General features: G+C 38.3%; 1 protein-coding gene and 1 long non-coding RNA gene across 2 annotated transcripts in view; one reads left to right on the forward strand and one right to left on the reverse strand.

Moving 5' to 3' along the window:
• LOC109077564 (guanine nucleotide exchange factor DBS-like) overlaps positions 1-18,362 on the forward strand; it is a 73,625-nt gene that overhangs the window by 13,804 nt on the left and 41,459 nt on the right. The window contains exons 4-12 of the mRNA XM_042765778.1: positions 5,998-6,112; positions 6,274-6,364; positions 7,836-7,955; positions 9,962-10,078; positions 10,153-10,279; positions 10,739-10,763; positions 10,857-10,958; positions 17,570-17,684; positions 17,813-17,932. Coding sequence (XP_042621712.1) covers positions 5,998-6,112; positions 6,274-6,364; positions 7,836-7,955; positions 9,962-10,078; positions 10,153-10,279; positions 10,739-10,763; positions 10,857-10,958; positions 17,570-17,684; positions 17,813-17,932 — 932 coding nt within the window. The remainder of the gene's footprint in view (positions 1-5,997; positions 6,113-6,273; positions 6,365-7,835; positions 7,956-9,961; positions 10,079-10,152; positions 10,280-10,738; positions 10,764-10,856; positions 10,959-17,569; positions 17,685-17,812; positions 17,933-18,362) is intronic.
• LOC122146587 lies at positions 2,452-3,715 on the reverse strand. Its single transcript, XR_006161104.1, has 3 exons — positions 3,347-3,715; positions 2,859-3,027; positions 2,452-2,731 (listed from the first exon to the last, which is right to left on the reverse strand). It is a non-coding gene; the product is annotated as an uncharacterized LOC122146587 (long non-coding RNA).

Consider the following 18,362-nt stretch of genomic DNA (forward strand, 5'->3'; position numbering starts at 1 on the left):
ACATGCATTTAACAGATTGATGATAATTTGTTTTTACCTCTGAAACAAATGTATGGGAGTTTTACATTTTCTGAAGATTGCTTCTTTGTCACAATGCTGAGGTGTTGTTGATGGTTGGCAGGGTCTTGTTATATGGTGACTAAGATGTTCAGATCAGTTTTTAGTGTATTGTTATGCGGTTGCTAGGTATAGGATTGCTAAATCAAAAGAGACAAAAAAAAAAAAAGAAACACACACTTCCTTGTCTATACTTGGAAACTTTATTTCTATACTTGTGTGTGTTTCTTTTCCATTTATACATATAAATGGAAAAGAAACACACTTCCTTGTCTTTACTTGGAAACTTTATTTCTATACTTGTAAACTATTAAAAGAATCTCCAAGACATCACCCAAGTGAAGAGTTGTGGCAAGTCTAAAAATGGATAGACATGTGACATCTGAGTGGATCTGCCTCGTTACTGCAAACAAACACATCTTTCTTCAAATTGCCCTCAGGAATGAGCTCAATGAGAAGAATCCCTGTTAAAGAGGCGATTACATATTCACACTGGAGAACAGTTTGCTAAAATGATTTTAATTATTTAAAAATTATACTATAATCTGTTATCAGAGGAATTTTAGAGATATGTCATTATTTAAAGACATTAGACTGTGTGATCTACAGCAGGGGTCTTGGGGTTATTTGATTTCAAACACTTTTTATGGTGAAAATGTGACAGTACATGTTAAAAAAAAATACAGAATATTAACTAAAGGTTTTCAATATTTCATTGTCCCTTCCATGTTAAATTGTTTCAAATAAAATTAAAATGTAATTGATCATATGACTCAAAAATGTATTAGTTCTGTATATGTAACCATATTTGTAAACAGTTTAATTTTATTAACTTAATGAGTCTGATTTTTTCAAAACAGTTCTCTAGGTAATGTATAATACTTTATCAATGTGTCTGAGCTCAATGGACGTCTCTGATTCCACTGTTGCCCCCTTGTGGTTGAAAGGAGTTGTGTTTCTTATTTTTCTAAATAATAATAATAATAGAAAAACATATAATAATACATTTAAATATCAAATAAAGTCAAATAAAACGTAGAAGGATGTGGTGAATACCTAAGAATCAATGATAATGTCAGAAGCATGTCCAATGAATGATTGAAACAGAAATGTAGAGGGTTATAGGTAATGCACTTGTTAAAAAAAATGTAGGTCATAATGCTCTCAAAGACTCACCCCCGCTTTCTACTGCTTGCATCTTCAACGTAGTTTCCATTTAGCTGTGATGCCACAGAAACTGCAAAAAAGTGAAGTGTGGCCAAGTATGGTGACCCATACCCAGAATTTGTGCTCTGCATTTAACACCACAGCAAATTTAAAAGTGTTAAATTAGCACTCACAAAAATAAAAACAACACTTTCCTCTCATATACTATATACAGGAATGAACTAAATATATAAACAAACAAACAAAATAAATATCCTTCCTTCTGTGGGGTTTTTTTTTTTTTTTTTTTTTTTTTTACACTTGCATAGAGTAAAAACAAGTGTTCACTGTTAACACAGTAAGGCTGAGATGGCCTTCAATACTGGTGCAGGACTAAAAAAAGCACAAACAAAATTAGATTAAATAAAACCAGGAAAGAAGAAGAAGAAGAAGACAAAAAAAAACAATAATTACAATGTGAAATGATAAATGCATAATTAAAAAAAAAACACCTATAAAACACACCTTAACCCAATATGTGCAAAAAAAAAAAAAAAAAAAATCCAGTTGATATCATGCTTTTTGTTATTACAGTTAAAGGAAATCGTCATTAAATGAATTTCCTCACCCCCCCCCCCCCACAATTATTATTATTATTATTTTTAATTACATTTGCTGCTACACCCTCAGCCAAACCAAGCTATGTGACTGACTTACTTCATAAGAACACGAGCAAGGAGTTGTACAGGGACATCCGAGAGCTGTAGGTCAATTTAATGCAAGTGAACACGTGCAATCAGTTAGAGAGTCCAAAAGGAACATTTTGACACATCATGCCAGTTATTTTCAATCCCTGTCCTGTTGACCCACCGCTCTGCATGTTGTATGTCTTCCTTATTCAACAAACCTGATTTAGAACTTCGCCTCATTAGGTAAGAGCTCCATGAAAAACTAAAGGGTTAGTTCACCCAAAATGTTTTGTAATTTTGTAATTTACAGAAAAAGTTGTTGCCCACAGGTTGTTCCAAGCCTGTATACATTTCTTTGTACTGCTGAACACATACATTTTGAAAAAAGTTTTTAAACAGGCTGCTTTAGGAAGTCATTAACGATCATAGTATTCTTTTTTTTTTCATACTATGGAAGTCAATGGCTGCCCAAAGCAGCCAGTTTACATCCTTTCTTCAAAATATCTTCCTTTGTGTTCAGCAGTACAAAGAAATATATACAGGTTTGGAACAACCCGAGGGTGAGTAAATGACATAATTTTCATTTTTGGGTGAACTATCCCTTAAGTCAGGTCAGAGAAATAAAATGTGCAAAGGGGTGAATCCCAAGGACCATGATTAAAAAACCACTGCATTTCAATATTCACAATGACTTTGCAACTGTATTGTTAGTTTTACTTTATGGAAATGCACAAGTCTGTCAACAGCCTCTGTTGGACTGATCTTAGTCTTCTTCCTCCCTGGAGCAGGAGGCAGGAGATGCAACAGCAGCAGGTCAGATGACATGTCACTGTCCCAATCTGAATGAGAAGATGATTGTGGGGTGGTGGGCGATTTAGGATAAAACAAAAACAAACATTTAGTGCTCACGATAACAAGAAACCAGAGATAATATGAAATTATGACATCCTTACAAATCATGGCAACCATTTTCAGATCCTTGTCCACCTGCTGCATTGAGAAGACACCAAATTTCTGCTGTTGAAGTAAGAGACTGGGCTTCATTGATGATCTTTTGCTTGACTGCCGTCTCCCACCTCTCAAGAAGCTTGTTGGATGTTTCAGCATTGAATAGCAGAGCAAAGTCCTGATTTATCTAATGACAAAGCATATTACAAGATTTCTAAGAGGTTACTTTTTCATCCTTTACCACCAAAATGGATAGTGTTGTTGTTTTGATAGACTTAGACATCATGAATGTGCAAATGAGTCGAACATAGTGATTCAAATATTTACTTGAATTATTTCAAACTCTATCACTGGCATGTACGAGCGAGAGTGATACATCTATGAACGAATGAGTCCAAGTAGAAATCATGTCAAAGAGTAACCTTATAAGACACTTAACAAAAAGCAGGCATGTCTAAAACACACTTAAAACAATCTCTGAAAAGGAGAATAAATGTTTTATTTACCAATTCTTTTACATCCAAATATCTTGGAAAGACATCAAGGACGTCAGCTGACCTTTAAAGATTATGTACCAGTTCTTGTCTATGCTTGAAAGTTTCCATTATCTTTTGCATAACTTCAGCTTCATCAGCTGTATGGACAAGGAAAGAAATTGCCTTCAAGTTGTTGGACATCTTCAATCCTTCTTCGGCGACTTGGTCCTCCACTTTCAGTCATTTCCAAGCTAATATGTTTTGGGTTCTTCCTCGACAAAGTTTTAAGGCGCCAGGAGATGACCTCTGTTCCCTTTTTCCAGATCGTAGAAATGCTCCTGTCAGAAAGAAAAGAGAACGCTTTTTGTAAAATGTGAACATTACGTTAGTCATTACATTACATTTAATAGATAAACTACTATAACATGCCACAAAAAAAGGAGCACAAAACTTCATGTCCAACTAGACCGTATCACAAATACAAGGAAAGAGAGAAATAATGGGCAAGGCATACGTTTCCCGCTTTTTTGCAGGTGGGGATCCTCCTTCAGTGTAAAAAAATAATGCTAAACTTTGCAGGTGGGATCCCCGCAGTTTTTGCACAGCTGGTGGGGACTCCTCCTTCAGGACTCCCCCAACTACCATAGTATATCATGATAACACAACAACAATTAACAAAAACATATAAAAATCAAAATCCCAACATTTCCTAATACATTATAAAAATCAAAAGTTGTATCTGTTAACATGAATGCACTATGAACTAAACTGAACAAACTTTTATTACTCTACTTTTATTAACTAATACTAAAGTTAGTCATTGTTAGTATGCACATTAATTAATGTTAACAAATGAGACCTTATTGTAAAGTGTTAACATACACAAGACCTGTGGGCTGAAGCGTACCTTTAGTGAGAAAGTCTTGGAACGTATCCACCTTTTTCCTCAACGCGGAAGTGAGCCTATGGGTGAGACTTCCGTTTCATTAGCCGCTATAGGTAAATAACGAGGAGAATAATAACGTGCAGTAAACTCTAAAACTGTTTGCAGTACAAACCAGTGTGTTCTTAATTAAGATAACAGATTAAAATAATATGATAGGACACATCAATTGTCAATATCAAGCAGCAAAACGAACTGTTTTGTACAGCTAAAAATAGCTGGACGCAAATGAGACCGGAAGCGATACCCATAGAATTGACAAATGGCGGCACCCATTTTTATGTCAGGAAAAAGGTTGATACTATCGCTGTGCAGTTTTACAAATTTCTTCATGCCTTGATGAACATAACATGACAGCTGTTGGTCAAGAAAAATGCAAAATATGACGTTGTTAATGTTAAAGAAAATCCAGCAAGCCGCTTGTCAGAAGCTCTATTTGTCACCCCACAAATGTTAAAGTCCCTGTAAAGGCAATTTAAAAAAAATGTCTAAACACATTATACATGTTAGAAATGTATTGCTAAAACATATTACAAAGACTGTGAAATGTAAAAAACTTAACACCATTGCTGTGATCCGGATTTTTTGAGCGGGGCTAAAATATGGAAGCAGATTAGTCTCAGATATAATTCACGCAAAAAACACGATTCACACACGCAAAACACGCACACACGCGTGATTTCACATGATAGCCTAATTCCGTACACAAAAAAAAAAATTCACGTTAAAAAAAAAATATACACAAAAGCAATTCACTGGCTTTTTTTATATTCATAAAATACATTTGCAAATGGGTGGATATACAACTGTACACAAAACACCTTTGAATGTTTTGAGGTATGTACAAACGTCAGAACACGAATACTTAAATTTGTGTTTTTGAGACTTTCTGAGAGCTTTTCCCAGGGACTTTAAATCGATACCATTAAAGGGATAGTTTGAGCCAAAAATGAAATTACCTTTTGTCATTAATGAACGGAAATCACCCTCACATCGTTCCAAACCCGTAAAAGAAATGGACTCAGCGTTCATCAATTCGGAACCCAGTATTAGATATTTTAGATTTTTTCTGTCCGAGAGCTTTCCGTCCAACCTCCATTGAGAATGTATGTGCGTGCACGCCATCGTAATACGGAGAGCTTGAGCGGGGAGTTCCAGAAAGGTAAGTATTCTGACAACATCTTCAAAGTAGTCCATGGACTTCAGAGGGTCTCTCTTAGAATTTTTCTGAAGCATCAAAATGATTGGTTTTGGTAAGTCGCAAAGATTGGCTAAAACTACGACAGACCCATTCTGCCAGCATCTCACTTCTCACACCCGGGGATTCGTTAAATGAGCGATTTTCATAACACTGCAGTTTAGTGATTCATCCGGTTCGCGTATACGAATTGTGTTTTGCATTTGTAACCGGATCTTCTATGAAATATAAGTTCACCAAATCGAACTGAATCGCTTTTTGTGAAACATATTTTTTTTTCAACAACCGTGAATTTTTTTGTGTGTACAATTAGACTGTAAGTTTACGCTGTTAGCTTTTTTTTGCGTGAACATGGCTGACACTCCCTCTGAGTTCAAATGAAACCATATCCCTGGAGTAATCATTCATTTACTCAAACACATTTTTAACTGTGAAATAAAACTCATAAGAACACATGTGTGTAAGCAAAGTGCCATTTAACATGCTAAATTGATAACTGTGAACTAACTAGGTACTAAAGTCCATGACATTTTTTTGCAGGAGGAAGAGGAAAAGATGGATCTCCCATCATCACCTTCCCAGAGTTCTCAGGTTTTAATGAGGTGTCAGATGAGGATTTTGTTAATGTTGTCACATACCTGACGAGCATACCAAGGTGAAACCTCATTTATTTTTCTAAGGTTTATTGTCATTGGTAATGATTTTCAAAATATGTAGTGAAACCAACTGTAAGAACAAGCAGCTGTCTGTTTGATTTCTGTCTGATGGTTTTGGTTTCATTGTCCAACCTGTCTGTTTCTGTCCTTCATCCTTTAGCATGGATGCTGCTAGCATTGGCTTCATCATCATCCTGGACCGCAGGAAGGACAGATGGAACTCAGCAATCACTTCTCTGGCACGGATAGCGGTTTGTACATGCTCTTGTTGAAGCTTTGTGAAGTTAAAACAGCTCTTTCACGTGACGTTTACAGATCTCAATGCAGTTCAGAGTAAAAAGAACATCATGCACAGTATCAAGATGTACTGTACAATAGATAGTCCTAGCAACTGAAATCAAGTCGAAAACGCTGGACTATTAAAAATACTTTAAATTATTATTCAAACACACACACACACACACACACACACACACACACACACACACACACACACACCTACACACACACACTTAATGTAATTTTAAAATACCTTAATTAATGTAATTATTTATAATAATAATAGGTCTAATAATACTAAAAACTTTTAAAATACCTTAATTAATGTAATAATAATAATAGGTCTTATTATTCTGAATATTCTTTTTATTTTATTAAACTGAAAAAAATTAAAGGATTTGAATACATATAAACATTATTATTATTATCAGAGGTTACCTGTTTTACATCACATTCTATTTTAAACAAATGTGATTTAATCTTAAATGCAATGTAAATACACTTAAAAAAAACTGCCATTTAAACAATTCTCACTCAGAAATTGCTAGTAAATGTAACAATTACAATGGCTATATAATAAAATAAATTAAATAAATCAAGTAACACATTGAATTAAACATGAAATTTCAGAGTAGAAAAACTGAAATATTATTTACTTGTAAAACATACAATAATCTTTTTTTATTTACAACTTTAAAAGTGTATATATATATATATATATATATATATATATATATATATATATATATATATATATATATATATATATAGTTAAAGAGATACTCCACCTCAAAATGAAAATTTTGTCATTAATCAATTGAAAAAATTGATGAAAGACATCGTTCAACTGTAACGTTAAGAAGTGATGTGAACACTTTTTGTAAGCAAAAAAACAATATAATGACTATTCAGTAATTCCTTTGTCAGCGGTCTCCTCTGTGTCACTCCATATCACCGTATGCTGCATATGCTCTTCTGTGTCATCCGCGCCACAAGGATGCACTGTTTCTACATGCTGCGGATGATACAGAAGAGCATACACAGCATACAGTGATATGGAGTGACACAGAGGAGACTGTTGACAAAAGAATTGTTGAATAAAGTCGTTATTTTTGTTTTCTTCACTTACAAAAAGTAGTCTCATTGCTTCATAATGTTACGGTTGAACCACTGATGGCAGATGGAGTATTCTGACGATGTCTTTCATACTTTTCTGGACTTTGACAGTGTAAATTACTTGGCAGTCTATGTGACAGTCACAGGTCTCCCGGTTTTCATCCAAAATCTTAAATTGTTTTCCGAAGACAAACAAAGCTTTTACGGGTTTGGAACGACATGGGGGTAAGTGATTAATGACAAAATTTTCATTTTGGGGTGGAGTATCCCTTTAATGTCTCAGAATTGTCAAATAAATAATTATCTTTATATTTACATGACCCAAAGGGCTCCTTTCCAGGAAATCTCCAGCTTGTTCTGGTTCTGAAACCTTCACGTCTCCTCCAGAGGGCCATCGCTGATTTCAGTATGCGGTTACATAGGGATGACTTCAAATTGAAGGTACCGGTAAGCATGCTTTTGTCTGTCTGGATCCTCAGCACATCCGTTCATTCGCCATACGATGTGCATGGCTCGTCTGGAGTGTTTGTAACCATGATCACTCATTCACTAAATTATTGACACAGCCTGTCACCCTGTTGTATTATGCATGTCTGAAATAGTGTTTACCTACAGATTGTGTGCAGATCATCTCTAACCCTGTTTTTTTTTTTTTTTGTGATCAACTTTTTTTTAGTATTTTACATATAACAAATCACACCATAACATCCATTCAGGATAGAACGCAAAAACAATAACAACAGGCATTTAATCAATTTATATATTCCAAAGAGAGAGTGAAGGAAGGGGGGAAAATTACTCTTTTATATAATCCTGTATTTTTTTTAAAAAAAACAATGCCAACACCAATAGTACTAGGTTTGGCCTTATTAATTTGTGCTGTTGTACATTCACAGGCTACTATTTTAAGAAGACTATGGTTCCAATACGTTTTCCCACACGTGTGGTGTAAACCAGTTCTGTATTATTGTCTTTTTTGCAGCTGTTAAACCAGCAAACAACATTTTTTTTTTGTATTGAGCTTATACAGAAGCCAGAATCATCATTAAGAAGACAAACTCGGCTTAACCGTGTAATCAGTTTGTGGTAAAAAAGAAAAAAAAAAATTTAAAATTTTCCAAAAAATAATTAAAAATTGAAAACCCCAAAAAAAAAAAACATATGAAGAAAAGTACCTGATGACACAGTAATACAGATATGGCAGTTGTAAATTTGTTGTAGTTTCATTTAGAATCTTATGTAAGGAGTTATCTCTAACCCTGTTTCAATGCTACTTTAGAAGATACAGGGGACAATGTTACAAAAACATTGAGGTTCCTGCACTGTGCCTTATCGCTGCTTGTACGTCAACTGTGGTGAATTTGTGAAATTCTGTCAGTGCAACTTTCTCACATATATTTATGAGATTATCATCTGCATGCTACATCTGAAGTTTGAGCTGCAGTGCACATGCAAGTGCATCTAGAAAGTATCGCAGTGCTTCACGTTTTCCACATTTTATGTTACAGCTTTAAAATGGATTAAATTTGTTATCTTCATCAAAATTCTTCGTTTTTTATTTTAAATAAATTTGCAAAGATTTCAAACAAACATCTTTCCCGTTGTCATTATGGGGTATTGTTTGTAAATGTGGACAAAGTGAAGCGCTGTGAATACTTTCCGGATGCAAAATGTCATCTGCAGATGAATTAGATAATTAGTCAAAAAACTCAGTGGGGCATTTACAATGGAAATAAAAGGGGTCAATCTGTAAACATTAAAATACTCATTGTTTTAATAGTACAGCTGTGAACAGTATGAGTGAATTCAGTGTGATGACATGATTTTAGTGTGAACAATTGTTTACTAACCTATTTTGTGTAAAGTTATATCCAATTTTATAACTGTTGCCATTGCAATGTAACACCATCATCTCTAAAACCTTAAAAAACTAATTTCTTATTATACAAAAGTAATCAGAAGAATAAATGGAAATGCCTTTATAAAATTGTAAGCCTCACTTGTATGCTTTTAAATCCTCTAAAAATTAGCCACCTTTTATTTTTATTGCAAGTGCCTCATTATAACCTCAGTGTTTTTATTTTTTTTATTTTATTAAAAGGAGATGAGTGATGAGTCAAAACAACCACAAATGCTATCGACTGAGCTTGTCAAACCCAGAATATTCTTTTAACTTTCCTGACAACAGTTTTTACTATATATGTCCTGTAAAATGTTTGCATGCATATTTTAAGGAGCTCAAAGTCATGAGGTTTGCTACTGTTTGCTAAGTTCCTGTAAAAGTCATTGTATAAGTCAGTATGAGTCAGAACTGACTGTTAATAGCAGCAACTGCATTCTTTAAATGTGACATTGTGTTAAAGTAGCACAAACATTTAGTTGCTGTACCCTAAATATGCTTAATATATAGGCTATTATAGGTAATTCCTTGTTTTTTCTCTCTTCTCTTGTAGATTGTTATGCTAAATTCCCTGTCAGACTTGCATGGCTATATTGAAAAAGGCCAGCTGACCTGTGACCTGGGGGGAACCCTGGACTATTGCCACAGTCAATGGATTCACCATCGTACAGTAAGAAAGTTTTGTCTTTTGACTGCTCCCATGTATATTATCTATTCAGACTGTGTTAAAACCTTGTGTCCTAGGCCATTGAGAACTTTGCGTTAACAGTGAAGAGCACAGCACAGATGCTGCAGCAGTTTGGAACTGACCTAGCAGAAACTGACTCAAGGTATTTCATGCTGGTTGTAATTTCGTCATATGATTTGTTTAATCTGTGTTATTATAGAACATGCGGTAATTTCGCTCAATGGTATTTAATCTGTGTTATATAGTTATAGTATATATACAGTCGTGGCCAAAAGTTTTGTCATAAATATTAGTTTTCAAAAAGTTTAATAAACTGCTTTTAGATCTTTGTTTCAGTATAGTTCTGTGAGTACTGAAATATAATACAAGCACTTCATTTCATATATTATATACATATATGCATAGTAGTATTTGCAGTATATATAATTATATGCCCCTCAATATATGATAGCATTATATTTCATAATATATAGTTTGTCAGAAATTAGTGGGTATATGTGGGGAATCAACCAGTTATCTTTTTATCGGTTCCGAGCCACTGACCTTGCCTTATGGAACCGTTCTGGAAAATTCTTCACCAAACTGTTGTTGGGTTGTTGGAACATTGTGACAACAAAACATGATCTGTATTTACATTTACACAGGATGAGCTGAAATTGGCTATAAAGCAAGGAAATACTCTGTTGAAAGCAAGGAAATACTCTGTTGTCTTTCACTATACTTTCATGCAGAAGATCAATCTGTGCCTGATGTTTTTTTTGCAAGGAAATACTCTGTTGTCTTGTATCAAAGACCAGGCCAGCAAAACCGAGAGCCACATTTTGAACCCAGATGAGGTAGAGAACCAAACAACCGTTGAGAGGTTTGTCAAAATATTTTTCCAAACACAAATTGTTACACCATTAATTATAATACTCTAGCAGTAGAATCCCAGCTAACAAAAGAACGTCTCGGTTACGTACGTAACCCTCGTTCACTGATGGAGGGAACGGAGACGTTATGTCGAACGACATATGGGGTCTCACTTGGGAGGCCAATCATCTCTGAGTTTAAGAGAAAACGCCAATGAAAATTGGCTAGTGGATTTTACATAATTGATAAGTTGTGGCATGGGGACATAACGTCTCCGTTCCCTCCATCAGGGAACGAGGGTTACATACGTAACCGAGACGTTCCCTATCTGTCGGTCACTATGAGTTATGTCGAACAACATATGGGGTCCTATGGAAAACCCCACAACCTGAACACCATCACAACACTGTGGCGCTGCAATTGTTGACAAGCTGCAGCGTGTCACAAAAACTACGCTTAAGGTTGTAACCTTCCCAAAGCCCCAGCGCAAATTCACTGACCTTGGTACGGAAGGGGACCAAAAGGGTGAGTACATCACTGCTGGAGAAGGCCATGCTGCTCTTCTGTCCACAAAAAGTTTTTGGAAGGGATTTCAACCTTTAGTGAAAGATTGCTTCAAATCTTTCCTATTTGTTCTTTCAGTTTGGCAGAACGATGGGGAAGGGAGCCTTAGGAAAAGGTTGCTACGGAGACCACATCCTACCCGTATATAAAATTGAATTGAATTGAACATGTGGTGATATTGATATGGACTGACCCATGGGGCAGTACTACATATGGAATGGGTCTCTGAGGCAGATCCTATCTTAGAGTAGGGATGGAACAGCTGCCAGAAGAGACTGACAGAGTGAGCCTGTCAAGGGAAGACATGGGTTTACCAAGAGGGAAACCTTACCATGGAAGAATACACATATGGGATTACATGTAGGAAATCAAGCCATATGGACACCTAGCCCAGTACAGCTGCTGACCGGGACTCCGGGCATGCTAACCACAGTACTGGGCCTGGCGCCAGACTGCCCCACCAAGTCTGATCGCTGAGGGTGCTGGAGGATGCTCGACCAGGGTACGCCAACCGGGGAACTCTACTGGGAGAAGAAAGGTGCTCGCATCTCTGTGTTAGGGGAAATGGCACAGCAAGCGTGACACCGAGCCAGTCCTTCACGCCAATTACCTGTTAGCCAACACACAGGAAGAAACTGGCTCTACACAAAGGTTGTAAACCTCACTAAGGTGTTAGGTGTCGCCCAGCCTGCAGCTCGACAGATGTCTGTCAGAGAGGCACCGTGCGCCAGCGCATAGGTGGAGGCCACACTCCATGTGGAGTGAGCCCTCACCCCCAGTAGGCACAGCTCGCCTTGGGAATGGTATGCCAAGGCGATGGCATCCACTATCCAGTGGGCCATCCTCTGGTTGGAGACAGCCTTCCCTTTCTGCTGACCTCCAAAGCAGACCAGGAACTGCTCAGAGCTTCTGAAGCTCTGGGTGCGGTCCACGTATATGCGAAGCGCTCTTACAGGACACAGCAACGTCAAGGCTGGATCTGCCTCCTCCAGGGGCAGTGCTTGCAGGTTCACCACCTGGTCAGAAGGGAGTGGTAGGAACCTTGGGCACGTATCCAGGCCAGGGTCTCAAGACAATGTGAGAGTAGGCCGGCCAGAACACAAGCCACTCTTGAAAATGCTTGGAGGTCCCCGACCCTCTTGATGGAAGTGAGCGTGACCAGGAGCGCTGTCTAGACAGGAACTTCAGCTCGACTGAGTCAAGTGGCTCAAAGTCCAGCCAGAACAATAGAGAGGTCCCAGAAGGGTATCAGGGGTGTCCTAGGAGGATTTAACCTTCTGGCACCCCTCAGGAAACTAACGATCAAGTCATGCCTCCCCAGGGACCAGCCGTCCACTGCATCATGATGGGCTGCAATGGCAGCCACATACACTTTCAAGGTGGATGGTGACAGCCTACACTCCAACCTTCCTTGCAGGATGACTCTGACTCTCCGGGGTCTTCTTGGTGAGAAGAACAACAATTCGTGAACAGACTCCACTTCAAAGCAAAGGCCGGCCTCGTAGAAGAGGCTCTAGCCTGAGTGATAGTGTCTTCCACCGCCGGTGGCAGATCACTTAGGTCTGCACGTCCCGTCCAGAAGCCACACGTGGAGGTTCCAAGGATCTGGACGCGGCTGCCATATGGTGCCCCACCCCTGAGAGAGGAGGTCCCTCCTTGGGGGATGCGCCAGGGAGCGGCTGTCACGAGGAGCATTAGTTCCGAAAACCAGGTCCGGGTGGGCCAGTAAGGCGCAACCAACAGGACCTGTTCCTCATCCTCCCTGACCTTGCACAGTGTCTGTGCTAGCAGGCTCACTGGGGGAAACGCATACTTGCGTAGAGCCCGAGGCCAGCTGTGTGCCAGTGCATCCATGCTCAGGGGGGCCTGGGACAGGGAATAGTACAGCTGGCAGTGGGAGGACTCATGGGAAGCAAACAGGTCTACCTGGGCTTCCCTGAATCGACTCCAGATCAGCTGGACCGTCTGGGGAAGGAGTCGCCATTCCCCAGGGAAAGTGAGCTGTCGTGAGAGCGCATCGGTTGCACGATGACTTGCACTGACTTGAGCCGCGTCTGACTCCAGACCAACACGTGCTTGTCTAGCAACAGCAGCCAGAACCGCCGTAAAGCTAGATGCACTGCACTGCAGTCGCACTCTCCTGCTGGGGAATGTCATCGAGGGTAGTGAGGACAGAGGAAGGAAATGAGCAGCTTCTGGCTGTAAAAAGGGGCCATCAATGACTTTGTCACTTCCCCATGCACATCCGGGAAGAAAGGAACCAGAGCAAAACGTGGTTGTGAGCCGCGCTCTACACCGAGAACCAATCGAACAACCATGAGCACTCAGGGTTGGGCAGTGTATTCACCTCCATCCTGATGCTCACAGCTGCCCAGGTAAGCATGGCTGTCAACTCTGGGTCCAATTCGGCAGTGGTGACAACATCCTAGGGGGGCAGCCCAGCCAAATCTTCATCCACAGAGGTCAACAGCCCATCCCCCGATTCTGCAATCGACATCTGATCCCCCGGCAGCAAACCAAATGACATGCTGGGACTGCAGTAAGACAGCCCAGCAGAATCACCCAGCAGCCACACAGGATAAGCCCTGCGGAAGGGGTGAGAGGTCCGTGGGTCGTGGCCCGGCGGAGAAGCTCTCACTGTCACCCTCAAATCTCCCAGAGCACTAGCCGGCGGTTCTCTGCTCGTGGCAGAGAAACCGGGACGGGTAGTGACAGAGGGGTCTGCTCCTTTCCCTTTAAGAAAGAAGAGACGTGATCGCAGCGTTGCCATGGTCACGCAGTGCGGGCATGAACCATCCACGAACGCGTCTTCAGCATGCTGAATGCCCAGACACGGAAGACAACGCTCATGGCCTTTGTCAGAGGATAGGAAACGACCTCATCCAGAAAGACACAAACAAAATATTTATACCCGTAGGCACAGGGAGTGGTTCAGGTATGTAAAATCCACAAGCCAATTTTCATTGGCGTTTTCTCTTAAACTCAGAGATGATTGGCCTCCCAAGTGAGACCTCATATGTCGTTCGACATAACTCGTAGTGACCGACAGATAGGGAACATTGGTTATGTGAGCGTTCCATTTGATCATTTTGCTAACATTATGGAGACGTTACTTTTGAATGTTCTCTAAATAGTAATATTTAAAAATGCCAGACAAATGTGCAACTAATACATTTCAGAAAAAAAAAGTTCCTTAAATGAAGCATAAATAATGTTTTTTGTGCTAGCATCTTGAGAAGAGATCACATAACTTTGAACAAATGTTCTATTAATGTTACTGAAAGAATGTTTGTTCTTGTTAGCTGGGATTATGCAAACATTTCTGAGTGGCTACGTGACATACAGTACTTGAGCAAAAAAGAATATTGACTTTGTATGGAATTATTTTTGTGTCTTTATTATTCAATCAAACATTCTGTGTTTGAGAGTAAAACTAATTATTTTGTAATAAAAAATAATAGATTGCAAAATAAAAGTCTTCTTAAGGCTCAAAAATAAAGAAATTGATAACAAAATAATTTGCAGTGCATATAAATCTTTGAAAATCTTTATTTTTCTTTGTGCACTTTTTATCGCGAAACCACAAATGTTGCTCTCTTTTCTGCTGTCTTTTTTTTTGTGGGTCTAAAACTTTTGTTTGTGAGTTGAAAAGTTTTGCTTGCGAGTGAAGCTGTGTCTCCCAACAGCCTAGAATTCTATCAGTAGAACATCACCTTTTCTTTTCTGTTTGGTGTTCATGGATGAGGCAACATCACCAAAGCAAAACCATAGACCTGATGCAACATCATCCAATGTTGCAGTCACCCTCAGGAGGTACACAAGCAAAAGATAAATTGAATATAGTCAATTATCAGTTCCCTTTTTACTAAATTTGCCCTGCATACATTTTTGTATTTAATGTGTAGGCACTTGAAGCCCAGTGCCCAATATGCACAGGAACATTTCCAGTGTCAGAAGTAGATTTGCCATGCCAGCTTTTGTGGAAAAAGATAATGGTAATGGTGACTCACATTAAAGCTTAAAAACATATAAAAGGTGCTCTGATTTGGATTGTATCTCATGGTAACCTACCTGAGTATATTCATTACATTGGTTCAAAAAAGTACATTGCAAAGATCATAAAAAGATCATACGAAATGTATATATACTAATATATATACACACACAAAGTTGTTTAGAAACATTACTTTTTTTTATGTTTTTTGACGTAAATCTCTTCTGCTTATCAAAGCTGCATTACTTTGATCAAATGTAATGAACAGTAAAAACAGTGTTATTGTGAAATATTATTACCATAATTGTTTTCTATTATAATAAATACATATTCACTCCTATCAAAAAATCAAAATTCACAGCATCATTACTCCAGTCTTAAATGTCACAAGATAACTCATAAACAAAAAACATTTATTATTCTCAATATTGAAAAAAATGTTTGTTTTTTTTTGGATTCTTCAATGAATAGAAAATTATCTGGAGTAAAAATGGTTTATAACAGTATAAATGTCTTTACTGTCACTTTTGATCTTTTGTATAAAGTATGTCTTTACTGTCACTTTCAAGTGCTAAATTTAATCAGTATAAATTAATGGCAGAGCTGAGATATTGTCAGTATTTCTTTCCAAAAAAAGTTACTGACCCCAAACTTTTGAACAGTAGTGTATATTCGTCATGCAGCAGCACAGATAAACACCACAAAGAAATCTGTCACAAGTTAACACTTAAAAAGTCTAAAAAACTCCATAACCAACCTCCAAAAAATCAAAAATCACCTTCCTTGGAGAGCCTGTAAAAATAAATAAAACAAATTATATGTATAAAGCTAAAAACAATAAAGCAAAATGTTCAGCATCATTACTCCAGTCTTAAGTGTCCCTAAGCTTTTTTTTTTAGGTGTTTTTTAAGCTTTAATGTGAGTCACTATTACCTTTCTCCACAAAAGCTGGCATGGAAGTTTTTTATTTTATTTTTTTTATGTTTTTTGACGTAAATCTCTTCTGCTTATCAAAGCTGCATTAATTTGATCAAATGTTATGCACAGTAAAAAGTGTTATTGTGAAATATTATTACCATAAATGTTTTCTATTTGAATACATGTTTATTCCTGTGATCAAAGCTGAATTTTCCCATCTTAAATGTCACACTTTCTCCACAAAAGCTGGCATGGCAGATCTCCTTCTGACACTGGAAATGTTCCTGTTCATATTGGGCACTGGGCTTCAAGTGCCTACACTTTAAAGCCAAAAATGTATGCAGGGCCAATTTAGTAAACAGGGAACTGATAATAGACACTGTTCAATTTATCTTTTGCTTGTGTAACGGAGGCTAGCGAGTAGGTGCGGTGCAGGTAAACCTCACTCCCCTGATCTCAAGCGAAGTGCTAGTGGCTGCAGTCTTTAGCCTCCTTGTTAGTGCATCCGCCTCCCATGCCGGAGACCTGGGTTTAAGACCCACTCGGAACAAGAACAAGGTGTGGCGTTGAGGACCCGGGAGAGAGGGGTTACATTTGTGTACCTCCTGAGAGTGATTGAAACATTGGATAATGTTGCATCAGGTCTATGGTTTTGCTTTGGTGATGTTGCCTCATCCATCAACACCACATTTTCTTCCTGCAAACAGAAAAGAAAATGTGATGTTCTACTGGTAGAATTCTAGGCTGTTGGGAGTAGTCGCTTATAAAAACACTCCTTAGAAGTCAGGGTAATATGGAAATGTGGAAGTTAGTTCATGAAAAGGTCTACAGCTGTTGGGTGCCGCCTGCGAATAGACTTGTGCGTGCATACGGTCATAATATATAAATCATAACCTGCCAAATGGGCTAGTGATTTGATGTGCGTTACTCACCTTACTCTCTGGAGCTATAATAATCTATGATCTCTGACTTCAATCTTTTGTGACTTTTCAACTCGCAAACAAAAGTTTTAGACCTCCAAAAAAAGACGGCAGAAAAGAGAGCCGCAAGCCTGGTGTCATCTCATGTTCCTCTGTGAAATCTAATTCACTTCAGCTCCTCTGACATACACACTTTAAAAGCGTTTGTTTGTTTGTTTGTCTCAGGTTGTTAGCGCAGCTCGATGAGACGGAGAATGCGTTTGAACAGTTCTGGTCAAGGCATCACCTCAAATTAGAGCAGTGCTTACAGTTACGGCACTTTGAACAGGACTTCAGAGAGGTACGGTGCAATGAATGTGCTCAAATTAAGTCTCTGTAAACTTAGTAGGCAGCCATTATACCAAATATCCCTGTAGCAGTTGTCTAGTCAACCAAGCTGAACTTGGTCTGTTTTGTCCATTGCATCAGGTGAAAGTTTCTCTGGATGGCCTGATGGAGACCTTGCTGGGCCTGTCTGACACCGGGGACTGTGTGGCTCGGGTGGAACATCTATTAGCCGATCTGAAAACCTTGGAGGACAAAGCTCAGGTCAAAATCGTTTGAATCTAAAATTAGGCCTGGTATGCAAAGCAGTTATTACAGCATACAGGCTCAACAACAAGCATTTGTTTATTATTCACATACATATATTTATAGTCTCACACACACATACATTCTCCTTTCACATACATATAGTTTTGCTTTCACATACTCACATTCTCTATTCACATACATATATTTATAGTCTCACACACACATACATTCTCCTTTCACACACATAGTTTTGCTTTCACACACTCACATTCTAAATTCACATACATATATTTATAGTCTCACACACACATACATTCTCCTTTCACATACATATAGTTTTGCTTTCACACACTCACATTCTAAATTCACATACATACATTTCTACTCTTACACACATACATTCTCCTTTCAAATACACACATATATATAGAATGTATGTATGTCT

The sequence above is a fragment of the Cyprinus carpio genome, chromosome A11 (genome assembly GCF_018340385.1).
Source record: "Cyprinus carpio isolate SPL01 chromosome A11, ASM1834038v1, whole genome shotgun sequence".
NCBI classification, from domain to species: Eukaryota; Metazoa; Chordata; class Actinopteri; order Cypriniformes; family Cyprinidae; genus Cyprinus; species Cyprinus carpio.